Consider the following 20,686-nt stretch of genomic DNA (forward strand, 5'->3'; position numbering starts at 1 on the left):
CACTGTTTGTGATGACCTGTCAAACACACCCTGGTAATGGCTGAAATGGGCTCAATACATTGTCTTGAATACAATGTCTTACCGTTGAATCTATAACAACGCTAAAGTTTCTTTGGGGGATATAACTCACCATCTCGACACTTACATCACAAGAAAGAGAAGAAAGATACATTTATTTTGATGGGTGTTCATTTTTTCTGGAATTGAAAAAGTAATAATTTAATACAGTTGAAATGTTTACAAATTAGATGCGCTAAAATGAAAGCGACTTCCAAAAATGAGCAATCAGATTATAGTGATATTATCTCTGATCTTGCAAACAATGTAAAGCAGGGGTTCGCAAACTTATTTGGCCCGCGACCCCATTTTGGTATCACATTTCTTTCTCGACCCCACCATGTAAAAAAAATGTTGGTTTGAAGTGACTGAAATGCATTAGAAAGGTATTCAAAAGAGCATCAGGCAGTAAGTTCAGAAGAGCATCGGGCAAGTAGGATCTTCTGTGTAGACATTTTTCCCCCAGTCTGATTTAGTGCCTGGTCTTGTCCATTCGGTTCTAACGGCTTGTGGGCATAGTAGAGGGAAACAGTACGTACATACATACATGTTCTTATCTTTCAGTGATGGAGTCATAATAGTTTGCAGCTTAAACCATTCAAAAGATAGAGCCACATTCGTAGGAATAAAACGGAAACCACTCTATTTATTATTTATTACAACCGCATCTAGCGGCTACTGGAGGTTACTGACGTAACCCCGGTTCTAATAACCAAATGTAAACATTTTTGGGCCGCGACCCCAAGTTTGGGAAACCATGATGTAAAGTATGTTTAGATAGGCGTAATCTACAGCCAAGCATGTTGGGTATCCTGCTATTGACACACTTGTTGAACGTGACAACAACATTAATTAATTAGGCAGTCTAGACAGTGCAGGTGAGTGCAGGAAGGGTAGACGGAGCAAGTGTTTGGTGGCTGCAGCCCTCTTCCACCCCTTTATGTTAATGTGTTCATATATGCAAATAGAGCCGGTGTATTTATGCAATTTAGGTACAAATAATTTTCTTTATTTTAACTCAAAATATATTTTTTAAATACCTGATACAATAAGAAAATGTATATGTGCCTCCAGAAAGTATTCACACCCCTTGACTTTTTCCACATTTTGTTGTGTTACAATGGATTTAATTGTCATTTTTGGTCAACAATCTACACAAAATACTCTGTCAAAGTGGGAGAAAAATTCTAACATTTTTGAAAAATGTATGAAAAATAAAACACTAATATATCTTGAATAGAAAAAAATCTTGGTTGACCAAGAGTCATCCTGTTCTTTTGACCAATCAATTGGTATAAACGTATTTTTCCATATATAGACAGTCTCACACAATGTGTTTGAATGAAATCAACTATGTATGCAGTGAGCTTGTCTGATGCTTTAAGCAAAGTTTTTGATTAAATAATTAAGACACACAAATGACTCAAGAAGCACCACAGCACAGTAAATGTTTATTGTGCTGTCTGTGCTGAAGCTGCAACGTCATTTCAGCCATTTAGTTTCTTACTTGTTTCTGACTGAAAAGTTCTGTTACCGAAATCCCTCATTTGTTTAGGAAAAACATTCCCTATTCTTTCAACCCTTTCTCTCTTTACGTGAAACATGTAAGCATCGCATGCATGTGACCAATAGGGCCTGACCTATAGCCTATAATAATCACAACAATAAATGGGTTATGACAAACTCCGAACATAGTAACACATGACAGCAAAATGGATGCGGAGGACGTGAAAAACTTGAAATGGGCGAATGTTTACTGGTTGCTCAGGAGGGAAAGGGGAAGTCAGATCTGTGGAATATAAAGAAAAAGGAGGGTATAGGAGCAAGTGTTGCATGAGTATTATGTGTGCCAAACAGTTGCTGTTAGATTACAATATAATATTTTTTTGTGACTATTTGGAACAGTGTAAACAACAGTAAATAAATGAGGGTAACAGAGAGTCTGTTCTAATGGAAAAAATCATATATAAAGCCTTTATTAAAGCAGACTAAAAACAGTTGCATGCATTCGTGAATTGCGGTTTATTTATTGTTTAGGCTAATTGTTCATGCTCCTTTCCCTTCATGCTCCCTCCCTTTCTTTCATTTTAAAAATAAAATGCTTGATTGCATTTCAAGCATGAATGTCTCGTGTGATGGCATGAATTAATAAATGATTGATTGATTGATACTGTAGCCAATATATTGAAATATAGGCCTAAGTAAGTTACCGTATTAAGACTAAACAGGACGTGCTCTTAGTCCTACAGCTCGATGGTGGTTATACAAGGATACTATACTAAGCCTACTAAAGATAACGACATTACTTATTATTATAATGATGATCATAATAATATTTGTAATAATAACAATAAGGAGATCAAGAAAAAGTAGTGTATAGAAACAAGAGCTTGGTGCATATTATATGTGACAAACAGGTGCTGTTACATTACAATATTATTTTTCTGCCTGTTTGGAACAGTGTAAACAACACTATATGAATTCTAAGTAATACCTTTCTGTTCTAACCCAACAGAAATTGTAAAGTCTTTATTACAGCATAGAAAAGATTAAAAAGCTGAATCCGTGAAATTGCTTTATCCGATATTTTGCCGTTGCATGAGACTTAGTGCTCACGGAATCAGTAGGCTATTAATAAAAAACTCAAACAGGAAACAGAAGCAAGATCTGTCTTATTTCTGTAGATATACAGTATATGGATGATTTCTAAAGCCAGGCACATTTAACAGTTACCCTTCGTGTACACAAGCATACAGTGCCGCGCGGTAAAACGCTGCTTCCCATTCATTTTCAATGGAAGGAAAGCGGTGAGAAGCGGAGTTGGCGGGGGACCGTTGGGTAGCGCGAACGTGGTGTGGGAGGCAGTGAAAAAGTTCAACATTTCCCAACTTTATGCAAATCAACAGCGGCGACCAGTAGGTGACGATCAATCATATCGAGCTTTGCGACCCAACGCTGGTGACTTTCTTCAGCAAAGATGGCTGACAAAAATACTAGGATGGAAGAAAATGTAAGTAATTATAACGTCATAACGAATCATGCAAAACATGTACAGTTGAGAGGAATATGTTAGTTAATGTAGAGACAAACGATTATAAACTTTAGCAAGCTAGCAAGCTAGCTGACTAGCTAACATTAGCCAGCTAGCTAACTTTATGGGAGTTGTGACATGAGTATGAAATTGTAATTCGTGTTGTTTAATGTTTTAGGGACTCCTGAGAAAACCAGCAAAACAGGCTGTCGTCTTGTGAAATAGTGGATGTAAAAAATCTAGCTAGCTAAAGCATTTACTGCAAATTGAATGTTACATTTTGTAAGCTTGCATTGCTGATATTTGCCATGCAATGCAGCTGAAGTAACATAGCTAGCTAACTATTTTCTTGATTATTGTGTAGTGGAGGATAAAAATACCTGTATGCCTTTGGATGTGTAGCTAGATATGTAGCCAATCTGTGTATAAACTCTAGAACGTTTGGTATAAATATTAGTTCAGAACGTAGCTATGAACCTCAGCTATCATAGTTGGTTGTATCGACTTCAAAACAGTCTGAATGACATTAATGAAGGCTATGGATTGAGTATAATATAACTTTATTCTGCCAAGGATGGAAGTTGTATATAGATGTAGTTATTACCAATCATTGTAGCCTGTACATTGAATATATTCACTGATCATGTACTCTACCTTGGCAAATAAAGGTGCGGTTCAGGTATGAATGTATGTGAGACATTCTTTTTCAGTCATATCCAATACCAGGATTATCAAACTCCAGGCTTTGAATGATGCTGTGTCCTCATGTATGTATTACAATTATACACTTCAACAGTATTTATCAATCCTGGCCCTGGGACATCAATGGTTACACATTGTAACTAGGTACTGTAATAGAAACATGATTTGACTAATTAAAGGACGATTTGTAATTCATATTCAGTGCATTCGGAAAGCATTCAGACCCCTTGACTTTTTCCACATTTTGTTACGTTAGAGCCTTATTCTAAAATCGATTAAATCAAAAAATGTCCTCATCAATCTACACACAATACCCCATAATGACAAAGTGAAAACAGATTTTTAGAATTTTTTGCAAGTGTATTAAAAATAAAAAACAGAAATACCTTATTTACATAAGTATTCAGACCTTTTGCTATGAGACTTCCATTGATCGTCCTTGAGATATTTCTACAACTTGAATGGAGTCCATCTGCGGTCAATTTAATTGATTGGACAATATTTGGAAAGGCACACTCCTGTCTATATAAGGTCCCACAGTTGACAGTGCATGTCAGAGCAAAAACAAAGCCATGAGGTCAAAGGAATTGTCCGTAGAGCTCCGAGACAGGATTGTGTCGAGGCGCAGATCTGGGGAAGGGTACCAAAACATTTCTGCAGCATTGAAGGTCCCCAAGAACACAGTGGCCTCCATCATTCTTAAATGGAAGAAGTTTAGAACCACCAAGACTCTTCCTAGAGCTGGCCACCTGGCCAAACTGAGCAATTGGGGGAGAAGGACCTTGGTCAGGGAGGTGACCAATAACCCGATGGCCACTCTGACAGAGCTCCATAGTTCCTCTTTGGAGATGGGAAAACATTACAGAAGGACAATCATCTCTGCTGCACTCCACCAATCAAAGCTTTATGGTAAAGTGCAAGATTCTCTGGTCTGATGAAACCAAGATTGAACTCTTTGGCCTGCGTGCTAAGCGTCACGTCTGGAGGAAACCTGGCACCATCCCTACAGTGAATCATGGTAGTGGCAACATCATGCTGTGGGGATGTGTTTCTGTGGCAGGGACTAGGGGACTAGTCAGGATCGAGGGAAAGATGAACAGAGCAAAGTACAGAGAGATCCTTGATGAGAACCTGCTCCAGAGCGCTCAGGACCTCAGACTGGTGCAAAGGTTCACCTTCCAACCGGTCAACAACCCTAAGCACACAGCCAAGACAACGCACAAATACAAGTTCAATCTGTACTTCAATGCACATCTGGTGTGCATTATAAAAACAGATGAAGAAAGAGGAGGTGGCGAGAGAGGTGTGAGAGAGTGTAAGAGACAGAACGGGAAAGTGGTAAGAACAGAGGAGCATGGAAGACAGCACATGATTAATGAATTACAGTGCTACTAAACTTAATATTCTCTCAGTTCATCACAATTACATAATAGTGTCTCTAGCGGTGTCTCCTAACCAGCTGTTACGCTCGTCGTAAAGATTGGACCAAGGTGCAATGTGGTAGGCAAACATTTTACTTTTATATTAAATGAACACCGACAAAACAACAAAATACAAAAACGAATGTAAAGTTCTGCAGGCTACACAGCAACTATACAAAAACAAGATCCCACAAACTAAGGTGGGAAAAAGGCTGCCTAAGTATGATCCCCAATCAGAGACAACGATAGACAGCTACCTCTGATTGGGAACCATACCCGGCAAACAAAGAAATAGAAAAACTAGAATGCCCACCCAAATCACACCCTGACCTAACCAAGTAGAGAAATAAAAAGGCTCTCTAAGGTCAGGGCGTGACACCAGCCTGGGCCCCCAGTTGGCCGGAAGGTTATCTGAAGAGTTGGTGAGATGGCAATGACGGGACTGGGGGTTGGCATCCTCTCTCACATCAAAACATACCTGCAGACAAGAGACAGATGGAGAAAGAAATGGCATGATTAAGCCTTGTGTTTCTTTTTATTCTAACACTGTCAGTCATCATAATCATCAGGAGGTGAAAAGCAAAACTGACCTTGGATCATTAACTCTGACACTACTACATCTCTATCTGTATTTCAATGTAAAACATCTCTTTAATAATACTTCCTATTGACCTGACCAAGTGACCTCTCACCGCTGATCATGCTGTGCCCTCTATATAGCCAGTTCAGATGCAGGAGGGGTTTACCAACACAGCTGATATAACCTAGAGCAGGTGTGCCCAACCTTTGACATGAGATTTACTTTTTTATTTGCCAGCCTGATGAGATCTACCAGTCTCTAAATCTAAACCAACCAACAAAATGTATGAAACGCAACACACCACTGAGTATGGACCTGCCTCTGTGATACTTATTTGATACCCAAATGTAATGTGGACTAATAACATTTAATGTAATAATGTTTTCCACAAATAAGTGCAACTAGTTTCATTTCCTACCTTAGTGTGACTTTTGGCAATGGGTGGAGGTAAGTCGTTTTTCATAGTCAGGGCTGTAGCAGCTTGTTGCAAGTCTCATGCCGGCCACAAGGTGGTCATCAGTCATAGTAAATCTGTACTTGGACTTTATTATCTTCATTAGAGAAAATGCAGACTCACAGACGGAGGTTGATCTAAAAAGGGCTGATAAGTTAAGAACACATCTTATGTTAGGATACTTCTCTTCCAGCAGTAGCTCCCAGATCTCTTCCTTAATTTCAGTGGTTGCCCTGGATTTCAGCTGAATGTCATTTTGAAGGGTGAGAATTTCAGTTTCTGCTATAGTGGTGTCCAACTGAAAAAGTTATCCCATTTTGGAGGCAATGACTTCCACATTTATGTCTGTGCCAAACGGAAAGCACATATAAGTGGCAATAGGCTCAAGTGATGCAAAGTCAGTGAAACGACTGTCAAACTCAGATAAGATTCTCTGGACTTGCTCCATGTAACGTGCACTGTCAAACTGTGCTGTATATGAATGCATGTGTTGAAAGAAGTGCAGGTCCTTACGTTGCAGCTTTCTTGTGAGCAGTTGTAGTTTGCATTTGTGTTCACAGAGCTGATCATGTCGATTACATGTTTGCCTTTTCCTTGCAGTTCTACATTCAATTCATTTAGCATGTAATTTAGGTCAGTGAGAAAAGTTAAATCCAGGAGCCTCTGTGTGTCCTCTAGCTGTGCATATTCTGCATGTTTGACCTTGAGAAACCCCTTGATTTCAGGCAACATTTCACTGAATCTCCCAAAAAATATACCTCAGTTCAGCCACCGCACATCCGTGTGCATCAGCAGGTCTGTGTGTTCCTCTTCAGTCTCTTCTAAGTGAGCTCAAAATAGCCTCTGCTGTAGGCTTCTTTCTCGAATAGAACACATAATCTTCATCACAACATCCATCACCTCTTTCATGTTTAACATCTTCCAACACATAGCTTGCTGATGAATTACGCAGTGATAACTAAGAATGTCCGGGAAAGAATAATCTTGTTTGCACAATGCAACGAACCCACTAATGCGGCCTACCATAGTGGGTGCCCCATCTGTAGTAATGGAGACAAGCTTACAAAAGGGCAGTTGGAATTTGTTAGCAAAAAGCTTGAAAAATATCTTCACCCCTTGTTTGAATAGTTTTATTTAACTAGGCAAGTCAGTTAAGAACGAATTCTTATTTACAATGATGGCTTACCGGGGAATAGTGGGTTAACTGCCTTGTTCAGGGGCAGAATGACAGATTTTTACCTTGTCAGCTCAGGGATTTGATCCAGCAACCTTTCGGTTACTGGCCCAACGCTCTAACCACTAGGCTACCTGCCGCCCCTTGTATGTCCTTTCAGTGGCAAAATGGCGAGTAGTTCGTCCTTTGTACTCATGTTGCCAATGAAAATGCATAACTGTGCCACGTCTACCATATCTGTGGACTCGTCAAACTGGAGGGAATAACACTCGCAGTTGTCAGTATCCTTCTTCAGTTGATCCTCGAGGTTCTGTGCTATTCCCTCACATCTTGTCACCGTATTTCTGGACAACTGAATGTCATTAATGGCAGCCATCATTTTAGTCTTATTCTTAAAATCCCCAAAGAGCGAGTCTGCATCCTCAATAAATGCTTTCTTGATCATCTACCCATCTTTGAACAACTTTTTATGCTTACCAAGAACGCGACTCACACGATAAGATGCTATGGTTGCCGTCTTCCCTTTGGTCACAGGCCTTGTGAAAATTGACTGCTGCGCTGCCAGTAGATTTTTTTGTTCTTGTACCTTTCTTCTTCGTAATTCAGTCTTTGCTGGAAATTCTCTTTCCTGGGTTTTGTGTGTGGTTTTAAAATGTCGTTCTATGTTACCTTTCTTTGGATAGTGATGCTATTATGGCAGATGAGGCACACACATTTTAAGTTTGACTTGACAAAAAAATAATCCTCCTCCCATTTCTGTTTTTTTGTATCCTCCCCTTCACTCATTATTGCTGCTGTTGACCACACAATTTAAGAACAACTTAAGAATGAATCTGGCTACAAAGTTAGCTAGCTAGCTACCTGCCTGGCATCACCATGACCTTGACTTGGAGTTGGCGGGCGGCATCTGACCGTGCCAACTAGGCATACGTCAATAAGTGGGCAGGGACTGGTCATATTTTATGTAAATCACGTGACTTTTCAGACATTGCTGTGAATGGAGGACTGTCGAACGTTAAAACAGAAAGAGATTATAGGCATTGATTTGTGTGGCTGAATTTTAGTAGATGTATAATCATCTCACGATCAACTGGAAAGCACTCCGCGATCGACTGGTTGGGCAACCCTGATCTAGAGGATTTAGGGAGAAGATGGGAGAGGGATGAAGTGAAGGAGAGAGACTGCTATTGAAAAAATAAGTTAGTTGAAGAGACAGTGTTAAACAGGAATCTGTGTGTGGCCTCACCTGGTGTCCACACTAAGTGGCTGCAGAGTACTTTATACTGAAAAACATGCACAGACACACAAGGACAAACAATATAGCGTGGTTATATAAGTAATGAAGTGTCTTACTATTCTCTATGGTTGGTCCTCTTGCTTATTCTTTGAAGGTGGAAGGAGCTGCAGTTATACACCTGAGCCTGCTTACTGCAGAACACAATCCATCAATCAGATTGATACACAAGTGTGTACAGTAAGTGTGGGTTATAGGGTGTCTAATTGTTTCAATATAGGTGACTCTTAAAATTGCTTGTTTTTGTACAGACATCAATCACCCTTACCTAAACAGCACCCTCACCTGAAAAGTAGAATTCACAGGGAGAGAAATGTGATTTTAATAACTGCAGTTGACACAGTACCAGTCAAAGGTTTGGACACACCTACTCATTCAAGGGTTTTTCTTTATTTTAACTATTTTCTACATTGTAGAATAATAGTGAAGACATTATTAAGCTATGAAATCAAAATATATTTTATATTTGAGATTCTTCAAAGTAGCCACCCTTTCCCTTGATGACATCTTTGCACACTCTTGGCATTCTCTCAACCAGGTTCATGAAGAATGCTTTCCCTACATATGCTGAGCACTTGTTGGTTGCTTTTCCGTCACTCTGCGGTCCAACTCATCCCAAACCATCTCAATTGGGTTGAGGTCGGTGTGGAGGCCAGGTCATCTGATGCAGCACTCCGTCACTCTCCTTCTTTGTCAAATAGCCCTTAGACAGCCTGGAGGTGTGTTTGGTCATTGTCTTGTTGAAAAACAAATGATAGTCCCACAAAGCGCAAACAAGATGGGATGGCGTATTGCTGCAGAATGCTGTGGTAGCCATGCTGGTTAATTGTGCCTTGAATTCTAAATAAATCACCAACAGTGTCACCAGCAAAGCACCCCCACACCATCACACCACCTCCTCCATGCTTCACGAGATCATCCGTTCACCTACTCTTTCTCACAAAGACATGCCGGGTTGGAACCAAAAATCTCCAATTTGGACTCATCAGACCAAAGGACAGATTTCTACCGGTCTGATGTCCAATGCTTATGTTTTTTGCCGCTTCTTCTTATTGGTGTCCTTTTAGTAAAGGTTTCTTTGCAGCAATTCGACCAAGAAGACCTGATTCACGCATTCTCCTCTGAACAGTTTATGTTGAGATGTGTCTGTTACTTGAACTCTGTAAAGCATTTATTTGGGCTGCAATGTGAGGTGCAGTTAACTCTAAAATGCTGACCACACCTCTTGTGTGTGAGCGTTGCAACTTAAATGTAAACATACATGTTATTCAATTATTGCACCCACGCTGCTCGCGTGCGCCAACGAGCGTCTGCGTTGCCAAGGGCTAAAATAGAAGTCAGTTCTATTTGTGACGCTGATCATGGTGCAAGTCCTGCCTCTCCCATCCCCTCATTAGTTTATAGAAGCAGATACCTACGTGCCATCTCCTCATTGGTTATACCCACGTGGGTGATTGAAAGATGAACTGAGTTTGGTCGGTCGTCGTGGTAGCTATGAGATGCCAATCGCCATATAAAGTCCAAAGAAGAAAAAGCCTGGAAGGAGGAGAGATGACTAGAAACGATGTGGTTGACCGTTTTATGTGTGGATTAATTGTCGGAGTAGAGGACCTTGTGCATTTCAGGTAAAATAACAACTCAACGTTTATATTCCAGGACAAATTAGCTAGCAACAGCAAGCTAGCTAAATAGGACAAATTAGCTAGCAACTGCAAGCTAGCTAGCTAAATTGCCATAAATGTTTAATGCTTTTCGACCTGTCCCCAAATTAATATAATTGGTTCAGAGTTTGTTTTGACATTTTAACATGCGTTTCGGGATAACGTGTGGTGTGGGTGGACAAAATCAATTTGCGCACGATAGGCTAGGGTACGGTGTGATGAACTTATCTTCTGCAGCAGAGGTAACTCTGGGTCTTCCTTTCCTGTGGCGGTCCTCATGAGAGCCAGTTTCATCATAGCGCTTGATGGTTTTTGCGATTGCACTTGAAGAAACTTTCAAAGTTCTTGACATTTTCCGGATTGACTGACCTTCATTTCTTAACGTAATGATGGACTGTCATTTCTCTTTGCTTATTTCAGCTGTTCTTACCATAATATGGACTAGGTCTTTTACGAAATAGGGCTATTTTCTGTATACCACCCCAAACTTGTCACATCACAACTGATTGGCTCAAACGCGTTAAAAAGGTTTGAAATTCCCCAAATTAACTTTTAACAAGGCACACCTGTTAATTGAAATTCATTCCAGGTGACTACCTCATGAAGCTGGTTGAGAGAATGCCAAGAGTGTGCAAAGCTGTCATCAAGGCAAAGGGTGGATACTTTGAAGAAACTGAAATATAAAATTATTATATGTGTTATTTTATAGTTTTGATGTCTTCACTATTATTCTACAATGTAGAAAATAGTAAAAAAAATAAAGAAAAACCCTTGAATGAGTAGTTGTGACCAAACTTTTGACAGGTACTGTAGCTAAGTAAATGGAAGAATACTCTTACTCTTAAAAAGCCTTTGGTTGTGCATAGTGTAGTCGTTTGTGTTGCCAGGGAACAGCATCCTCTTCGAAGAAGTAGGAGGTGAAGGTCTCCAACACATGGATTGCCTCCCATGCTGCGTTGTTGACCACCCTCCTTGAAACATCCTGCAGAGCAGCAGACCTCTCCTCTGGCACACAGCGGCGAGCTGCAGATCCCCTCCTGGTCCTCGTGTCCATCCTCATGAAGTTATGCAGAACACAGGTAGCCTTCACACGCCTGAATTCCCCAGAGGGAGTCCCAGATGGCCCTGATCATCCAACCTTGCAGTGCCCTACACGGTAATGGAAGGCAATCGTTTTGAAGGAATCTCCAGTTGCAAGGTATCTGTAGGAAGACAATGTAATTATTCGACTTTTACATCACCAGGTCATTGTGGATTACTAAAGTATAATATATCTCATAACAAATTATGATAACATTGGATAGATAGATGCATGTGCACAGACGTGCCTGTGTAACATGTGACAACGACAGGATCATGTCAAGGATAGCATCACAAATGAATACATAAATAACACTTGAAGCTTGATGATGAGTTGATCATTTGAATCAGCTGTGTAGTTCTAAGGCACCTCTGAGTCCCCAGGACCAGGACTGAGAACCACTGCTCTTCATTGGGACCTCTTCATCTGCAGACAGGCTTTCACAGCTCTCTGTGTCTGAGGACAGAAAACATCACAGGAAACAGACTTCATTATACTTAAATAATACAGCACTGAATATTATGTTATTATTGTCTCCATCCTCATTTCTAGGTACTGGAACTACACAAGTACCTGCCCTATCCAGAATAGCCTACTCTCTCTCTTTGACAGTTGGGGCTGCTATCCTTTCACCCTCCTCCATGGCTGTTAGCTAGCTACCTACAAATGCATTTAGAGTTTGTTTTTTACAATGATAAATACATCAAGATAGCTAGCTAATATGAAGTTAGGTAGATAGTGATATTTAATTAACTTACTGTAGCTAGCTATACGTTATGTAAAGTTGGCTAATTAGCTACGTTAGCAGCTCATTTGAGTTAGCCTGCACTGTAGCACTGTAATAAATGCATGAAATGGAGAATGGATTACACTATTCACCCATTTAATAACCAGAACTTCATACAAACTTGCTATGCTGAATTCTTGACGCACAATCTAACGTGCTGCTATATGCTGCCAGCACACCCACAAGCGAGCCACTCTGGGCAGCCGGAGCAGCAAGCTGCAATTTATCACGTACTAATGTACATGTACAGTTAGGCTATTGATTATAGGACTAATTAAGTTGGGGTGTCCTCTGTCCTCAGTTTTCTTAGACAATTAGGTTAAGGCAAGGGCTGTTTCCTCGTCTCTGCAGCTGCCTCCGCCGCATTGTTCTCAATCCCAATATGCTGGTTAATTTTGCTATTATACACATAGCAACATAGGGAAAGGCGCCAATTTTAGGTCACAGTGAAGATTATGTTTCAGAACCGCGGACAGGGACCGTATCCAACGCGGGAGAAGCATATTTGTTATAAAATAATATTAGATTTATTAGTGTTGCACCATTATTTTTACATAATATAACCATATGTAATTTCAGTATCACATTTCTTAGTGATGGACTGTGCCATCCCCGTGGCCTCCGCAATGGATTAGTCCACTGAGACAGGCGCGAATCAGACAGGTGTCTTGTGCACCATGAAAAAATGAATTGCGACTGCTCGGCTAAAGAAATTTCGGTCGACCAACAGCTTGTCGACCAAACAGTCGACTAAATGGGGTCAGCCCTAATAAGTATTCACACCCCTGAGTCACTACTTTGTAGAAGCCCCTTTCGCAGCGATTACAGCTGTGAGTCTTTCTGGGTAAGTCTCTAAGAGCTTTCCACGCCTGGATTGTGCAACATTTTCCCATTATTATTTTCAAAATTCTTCAAGCTCTGTCAAATTGGTTGGTGATCATTGTTAGACAACCATTTTCAGGTCTTGATTTTCAAGTAGATTTAAGTTAAGACTGTAACTCGACCACTCAGGAACGTTCACTGTCTTCTTGGTATGCATCTCCAGTGTAGATTTGGTCTTGTGTTTTAAATGATTGTCCTGATGAAATATTAACTAATCTCCCAGTGTGTGGTGGAAAGCAGACTGAACCAGGTTTTCCTCTAGGAATTTGGCTGCGCTTAGCTCCATTCAGTTTATTTTTTAGCCTGAAAAACTCACCCATTCTTAACGATTACAAACACACCTATAACATGATGCAGCCACCACTATGCTTGAAAATATGGAGACTGGTACTCAGTAATGTGTTGTATTGGATTTGCCCCAAACATAAAACTTTGTGTTCAGGACATAAAGTTAATTACTTTGCCCAATTTTTTGCAGTATTATTTTACTGCCTTGTTGCAAGCAGGATGCATGTTTTGGAATATTGGTATTCTGTACAGGCTTCCTTCATTTCACTCTGTCAATTAGGTTAGTAATGTGGAGTAACGAAGCTAACATATGGAATTGTTTTAAGATGGTCATACCATGGTCATACCATGAATTTTAAGACCCCTTTAGGTATATACAGTTGAAGTCGGAAATTTACATACACTTAGTTTGGAGTCATTAAAACTCGTTTTTCAACCACTCCACAAATTTCTTGTTAACAAACTATAGTTTTGGCAAGTTGGTTAGGATATCTACTTTGTGCGTGACACAAGTAATTTTTCCAACAATTGTTTACAGACAGATTATTTCACTTATAATTCGCTGTATCACAATTCCAGTGGGTCAGAAGTTTACATACACTAAGTTGACTGTGCCTTTAAACAGCTTTGAAAATTCCAGAAAATGATGTCATGGCTTTAGAAGCTTCTGATAGGCTAATTGACATCATTTGAGTCAATTGGAGGTGTACCTGTGGATGTATTTCAAGACCTTCAGTGCCTCTTCGCTTGACATCATGGGAAAATCAAAAACAATCAGCCAAGTCCTCAGAAAAATATTGTAGACCTCCACAAGTCTGGTTCATCCTTGGGAGCAATTTCCAAAGGCCTGAAGGTACCACGTTCATCTGTACAAACAATAGTACGCAAGTATAAACACCATGGAACCACGCAGCCATCATACCGCACAGGAAGGAGACACGTTCTGTCTCCTAGAGATGAACGTACTTTGGTGCGAAAAGTGCAAATCAATCCCAGAACAACTGCAAAGGACCTTGTGAAGATGCTGGAGGAAACAGGTACGAAAGTATCTATATCCACAGTAAAATAATTCCTATATCAACATAACCTGAAAGGCCACTCAACAAGGAAGAAGCCACTGCTCCAAAACCGCCATAAAAAAGCCAGACTACGGTTTGCAACTGCACATGGGGACAAAGATCTTACTTTTTGGAGTAATGTCTAAACATTCTATCAACTATTACCTTGGGTACAGCCTGAAGATTGTTCTAGAAAAATTGCAACATTGTATAACATTTTCTGGGCCCTCAGAGTTTCCTGCTCCAGTGAGCTCCAGACAGACATAGCTGTAGGCTATTTGCGCAAGGGATAAGAAGTAATCAGGTAGGCTTATTTTATGACATTTCCACCGGATCAGAGCATGACATTTTTTTCCCCTTTCACGCTGAGCTGTTATCGAAAGAGAGATGGAAAGATTTTTCAAATATGCAACGTTGAGGAACTATTGTCATTCTCAATTGATGCTAAAACAGACTTTACTTTCTGTTTGAGGTGAAGAAAAAAATCACTTTGAGAATTTCCACAGTGGTGGTGAGTTAAGGCGATCAGAAATACTATCAAATCCCCAAATGTGCACATTTCTTGTTCTGGGGGGGGGGGGGATCATTACTACTATAGCCCATAGAAATGCATTGAATAACACATTCATAAATTGCTAAATAAAGACAGTATTTTTTTGTAAGGAATAAGGTTTTGAAGTGTTTGTTCTATGTCTAGGAGATATAAGAAAGATCAGGAAATATTTTTGTTATTTTGGACACATTTAACCCCTTAATTTGTTGCCAAAAAACTACCTCCATACTTCCATGAATTTGTATGGGTTACCTTCAGACGAGTCCCGTGACACTTGTGGGTCGTCTTTTTCATCTTTCCATAGAGTGGTCATATACATTTTGTAGGCCAAACCGTTCAGACGCGACAGATGTTTTTGTGAGTAGACCAAATTCTGGGCTGCTTCATAGTCTGACAACACCACTGTGGCTCAGCCACCTTCCACCGTAGATGCTGAAGGCCGACATAGGCGGATGCGGCGGATTGAGAAGGATATCTCTAGCTTAAACTGACAGATTTTGATGGGGATTTTTTTTATGTTACTTCGAATTGATGCACTGGTGCGTCAATAAAGTCTTAAGGATTAAACTCTGTAACTGTTTTACATTTGCCGTTGTCCTCATGGTGAAGTCCCTGATCCCTATCTTTGCAGTAAATGGGTGTATTTATTCACCATCCAAAGTGTAATTTATAACTTCACCATGCTCAAAGAGATATTTACTGTGTGCTTTTTTTATTTTTACCTATCTACAAATAAGTGCCCTTCTTTGCGAGGCATTGGAAAACCTACCTGTTCTTTGTGGTTGAATATGTGTCTGAAATTCACTGCTTGACTAAGGGACCTTACATATACTTATATGTGTGGGGTACAGAGATCAGGTTGTCATTCAAAACTAATGCAACTTATTATGTGACTTGTTGAGCACATTTTTACTCCTGAACTTAGTTAGGCTTGCCATAACAAGGGGGTTGAATACTTATTGACTCAAGACCTTTTCAGCTTTTAATTTTTATTTAATTTGTAAAAAAAAAAAAAAAAAAAAATCATAATTCCACTTTGACATTATGGGGTATTGTGTATAGGCCAGAGACAAAAAAAAGCTCAAATTTAATACATTTTAAATTCAGGCTGGAACACAGCAAAATGTGGAAAAAGTCAAGGGGTGTGATTACTGTACTTTCTGAAGGCACTGTATATGGAAACTCCCTATTCTTATTGTGACACCTCGAGGATACATTTGGGTTTACTTGTAGTATGGAGTTATGGGTAAAGATGGCGCTCTAGTTAATTGGACCTGGTGATACTGTAGGAGCCTTTATGTAAGATGCCTTTAGACCAACCATTTTCTGATTTTATATTTGTTCTATAATATAAATGGCAAGGCCAAAAACAAAGCAATGCATATAAAATAACTAAACAGGTACCAATAAACTAAGAATAAAATATTTAATTTATAATAATAATTAGCAAAAATATTTCCACTCTTGATTCTGAGGATGTGCTTTGATTTTTTTTGCTCCCATGTGCTTTTTTTTGTGACATTCTATTTTGAATATTCACAAATACAATGTACGGTAAACTATTGTATTCAGTTTATACAGCATGTTACTGTTGACATACAGTAATTTACTGTGACAAGTACATTATATTTTTTGCAGTAGCTGGCTATTAATACATCATTTCTTAACATTTGAAAAATGTATTTACTTACTTGAATAGGTTTTCCCACTGTATTTACTTACTTGAATAGGTTCTCCCAATAATGGGCAATCTTCAAGATATTTTCAGTGGTAGCTGAGCACAGCCATGTGGACAGGATGAATGGAGACAAGGAAAAAAAGTGTGTCACCAGAGAGGTTTAGAACATGTTGAGCTGTTTGACTTCATCAGTGTAATCCACTTTCAGTTTGAATAAATATACATCGCAGTCTGTCGGCCACACTTGATAACTTAAAAACTAGCACTTGAAACTAGCATAGGTAACAGTTACCCAGTAATGCACATAACATACAGCTCTCCTTCTACGGGCGTGTGGGGGGAGAGTTCTTGAAATGTAACATCCAATCATAATCTTGCCAGAGGACTATTCAAACCGTTTTTGCAATACAATATTCTCCATACCTCCAAGGGAGGCGTGACAACAACGTGATTTTGGAGGTATGGCAACGCGAGACTAGGGTATGCCTGACATCAGCAAAGACTGGGGTGTTTTTCAGGATAAAAAGAAGCGGGATGGAGCTAAGCACAGTCAAAATCCTAGAGGAAAACCTGCTTCAGTCTGTTTTACCTCAGACACTGGGAGTGGAATTCATCTTTCAGCAGGACAATAACCTACAACACAAGGCCAAATCTACACTGGAGTTGCTTACCAAGAAGACTGTGAATGTTCCTGAGTGACCAAATTACAGTTTTGACTTACAGTACATCTGCTTGAAAATCTATGGCAAGACTTGAACATTTAACATCTAGCCATGATACCCACACTTTGACAGAGCTTGAAGAATTTTGAAAATAATAATCAGCAAATATTGCACAATCCAGGTGTGCAAAGCTCTTAGAGACTTACCCAAGAAGACTCACAGCTGTAATCACTGCCAAAGGTGATTCCAACATGTATTGACTCAGGGGTGAATACTTATCTAATCAAGTTATTTCGTGTTTTAGTTTTCATAAATGTTAGAATTTGTGTAGATTGTTGACAAAAAATGACAATCTACTACATTTTAAACCCACTTTGTAAGACAATAAAAAGTGAATAAATCCAAGGGGGGTGAATACTTATGATAGGCGCTGTACAGTATGCCTGAAGATTGAAGTTACTCTATGTGCGCGAATCTACCTTTACAATGACAATTTAATTCATTCAGCAGACACTATTATCCAGAGAGACATACAGTCAGTGCATTCAACTAAGTTAGTAAAAAATAACCACATATCAGCGTCAGTCCAAGTAGACTTCATCAAAATAGCGGCATCAGTGCCAGGAAGAAAAACAAGTGAGTGCAAGAAAGACAAGTATGTTAGGATTCGTCCCAGAGTGATGTAGACTTGTAAAACCAGATGAGTAGACTAGCCAATCAATTGCATCAACTGGTCATCAAAGTAGGAGTGAGAAGAGAGAATACCTGTCATTCAGTGTCAACACAGATCATACAGAAGACACTTTACCTCATCAAACATCAGTAATCTCTTGCTGACCATAGATTAGTACTGTATCTAAGATGCATTATCGGCATATGGAAAGAAGGTTCAAAAGCCATATGGGACATATATATTTTTGGGGAGATTTTAGTTAATGGGAAGAATGTATGAAAACCTTGGCTTTGAAGCATTATTTCCAAGCTTTCAAGTAAGTGCTCTTTCATTCTCTCGCTCTCCCAATTCAATTCAAAAGGCTTTATTGGCATGGGAAACATATGTTTACATTGCCAAAGCACGTGAAATAGATAATAAACAAAAGTGAAATAAACAAGCCTCTCTATCTCTCTCTTTCTCTCTGCCTCGCTCCCTCTGCTTATGTAAATTGTTTCCAGTGATCTAATATTCACAGAGGAGAGGGAGACCCAGATGACTGTGTTAGTGCTATATCTTCAAAGTGTAGACTCTGTTGGAGTCCTTTTCCCACCACCGACCCCTAGTGCTCTGGAGTTCTTGGTTCCGTCCCAAATGGCACCCTATTCTTTATATACGGCACTACTTTTGAATGGGCCCCAGTCAAAAGTAGTGCACTATGTAGGTCATAGGGGGCTATTTAGGACGCAATCCTTTTCATATCCCTGGTTGGTGCTCGGTGCTCTCTACTTTCTCTTCTTTGATTTACTTAACTTTGGTCCTCCCTGCCCCCCTCGGCCCCCTGGCGAGCATACACCATGGCTCTCAACCTCACTCGTTAGTTCCTCTACAGGGCTTTTTGGTCTTGCCAAAATATATCCCTCCCTGCTGTTTTGAGTTCTTAGAAAGTAGAGCATCTCCAGTTTAGTTTTTGCCCCATCCTTGCTTTCTTTTTCCCCTGTGTGAGGTAGTCAAGTGTCGAATGTCGGAGAGAAAACACAGCAGAATGATGAACTGTTAAAAAGCAGCGGGTGGCTTCAGTGTTTTAGGGATCACCTGCTGGGTGGCGGCGAACTGTGGCAGTTCAACATGTAGAATCGTCAGGAAATTGATGGATGATATTCTAGTCGGAGACGATAGCGTGCTCACCTGCTGCTTCTAATCGCTCTGGTGTATTTGCTCTATTATGCGTTTTCTAAGTGTAGTGTGTCATCTCTCTCCGTGTACTTTCAGAACTCGGGCATAGAGAAGGCCTTTCTGTTTGACGTGGTCAGTAAGATCTACATCGCTACAGACAGCAGTCCTGTGGACATGCAGACCTACGAGCTGTGCTGCGACATGATCGATGTGGTCATAGACATCTCCTGCATCTACGGGTGAGTTGAAAGTTGCGTGGAGGTACTGTGCCGGAAAAAAACCAACACATTTCTGTTGTATCCTGAGTATAATGGACCAACAAAGATGTTATTGTCTTGAGTCTCACAGACTCAATCAGACCTTCTCACCAGGCAGGGCCCTTCAGTTCTGGTCCTGGGGACCCACAGGCTGTGCAGGGTTTTGTTCCAGCCCAGTTCTGGTAATTAAATTGTAATTTAGAAAACACTTTGCTCTCAGAACAGAGTCTGTGTGAATCCTGTTCTTCATACCCACTGTGTCTCTGTTCAATTTCACTCCAGCTGAGACACTAATTAGATCCTAATCTGAGTTCCCAGTCTGTTTTAGTAGATAGTTATTCTCTTTCACACACAAGCACACACACACACACAAATTAAGAAATCATGAGGACAAGCACACCTTCATCAACGTTATTCCTCTCACGAATAGCTGCATTCGCAGTTGAAATTTATATTCTCGAAATCTAGCCTTTATTGATATTGGGGGAAATAAAAAAACATTTACTTTCACTTCAAAGTTGTTTAGCAGACGTTCTTATCCAGAGTGACTTAAGGTTAGTCGATTAAATGAAGGCAGTTAAGACCACCACATCACAGTCATTGCAAGTAAAAAAACAAACACGTATTTGCACTCTGAGTTTATTTACATAGAGAGTTCATATGGTAATGTAGGTGGTGCTCAACACGGAAGGCACACAAGTGTATCCTTTTAAGTTGAGCCTTTTAAGCACGGTGTGGTGCACTCAAGAGTTCTGCTTTGCTTTGCAAACACCTCTCTTCTCCTTCCACCTGGCTGCCTGTCAGGGAGCTCTATTGCATCAAAACCTGACAAACACAGCAGGTGATCATCCGTTTTATGTCTCCTCAGTGTTCACCCTAGCCCTGAACACACCCACACGTGCACACACACACACCTCCTGTCCTGCCATGTCCTGTCCTCCTGTTCTGGCCATCAGGCTGACTGTAGTAGAACCTTCCTCGTAGCCATGAGAGGACGGTAGTTAACAAGCCAGCCGAGGTAAGCCATGTGGTAACGTTAGCTCCCTCTGGGTCTGTTGACCCAATATGAACCAGGTCTGATGTGCCTTCGTTGGGCTGCTGTGCCCTGGCAGGGAGGCTGCTGCTGGGGCTGGGGATATAGGCCGAGGCCTTACCCTGGGCACTGCAGCTGTGGGTTGGGATGGGATGGAGATATGCCACGCTGGGGTTTAGGAGGGCTGAGCTGGGGAAGGCTGTTG

At 40.3% G+C, this 20,686-nt stretch overlaps 1 protein-coding gene across 3 annotated transcripts in view; it reads left to right on the forward strand.

The window, feature by feature from the left end:
• The window catches only part of rragd (ras-related GTP binding D), a 37,216-nt gene that overhangs the window by 8,988 nt on the left and 7,542 nt on the right, over positions 1-20,686 (forward strand). For all 3 annotated transcript variants that reach the window (XM_029729647.1, XM_029729649.1, XM_029729648.1), the window contains exon 6: positions 19,288-19,430. In XM_029729647.1, the coding sequence (XP_029585507.1) occupies positions 19,288-19,430 (143 nt within the window). The remainder of the gene's footprint in view (positions 1-19,287; positions 19,431-20,686) is intronic.

Source organism: Salmo trutta, chromosome 33, assembly GCF_901001165.1.
Source record: "Salmo trutta chromosome 33, fSalTru1.1, whole genome shotgun sequence".
Lineage (NCBI taxonomy): Eukaryota > Metazoa > Chordata > Actinopteri > Salmoniformes > Salmonidae > Salmo > Salmo trutta.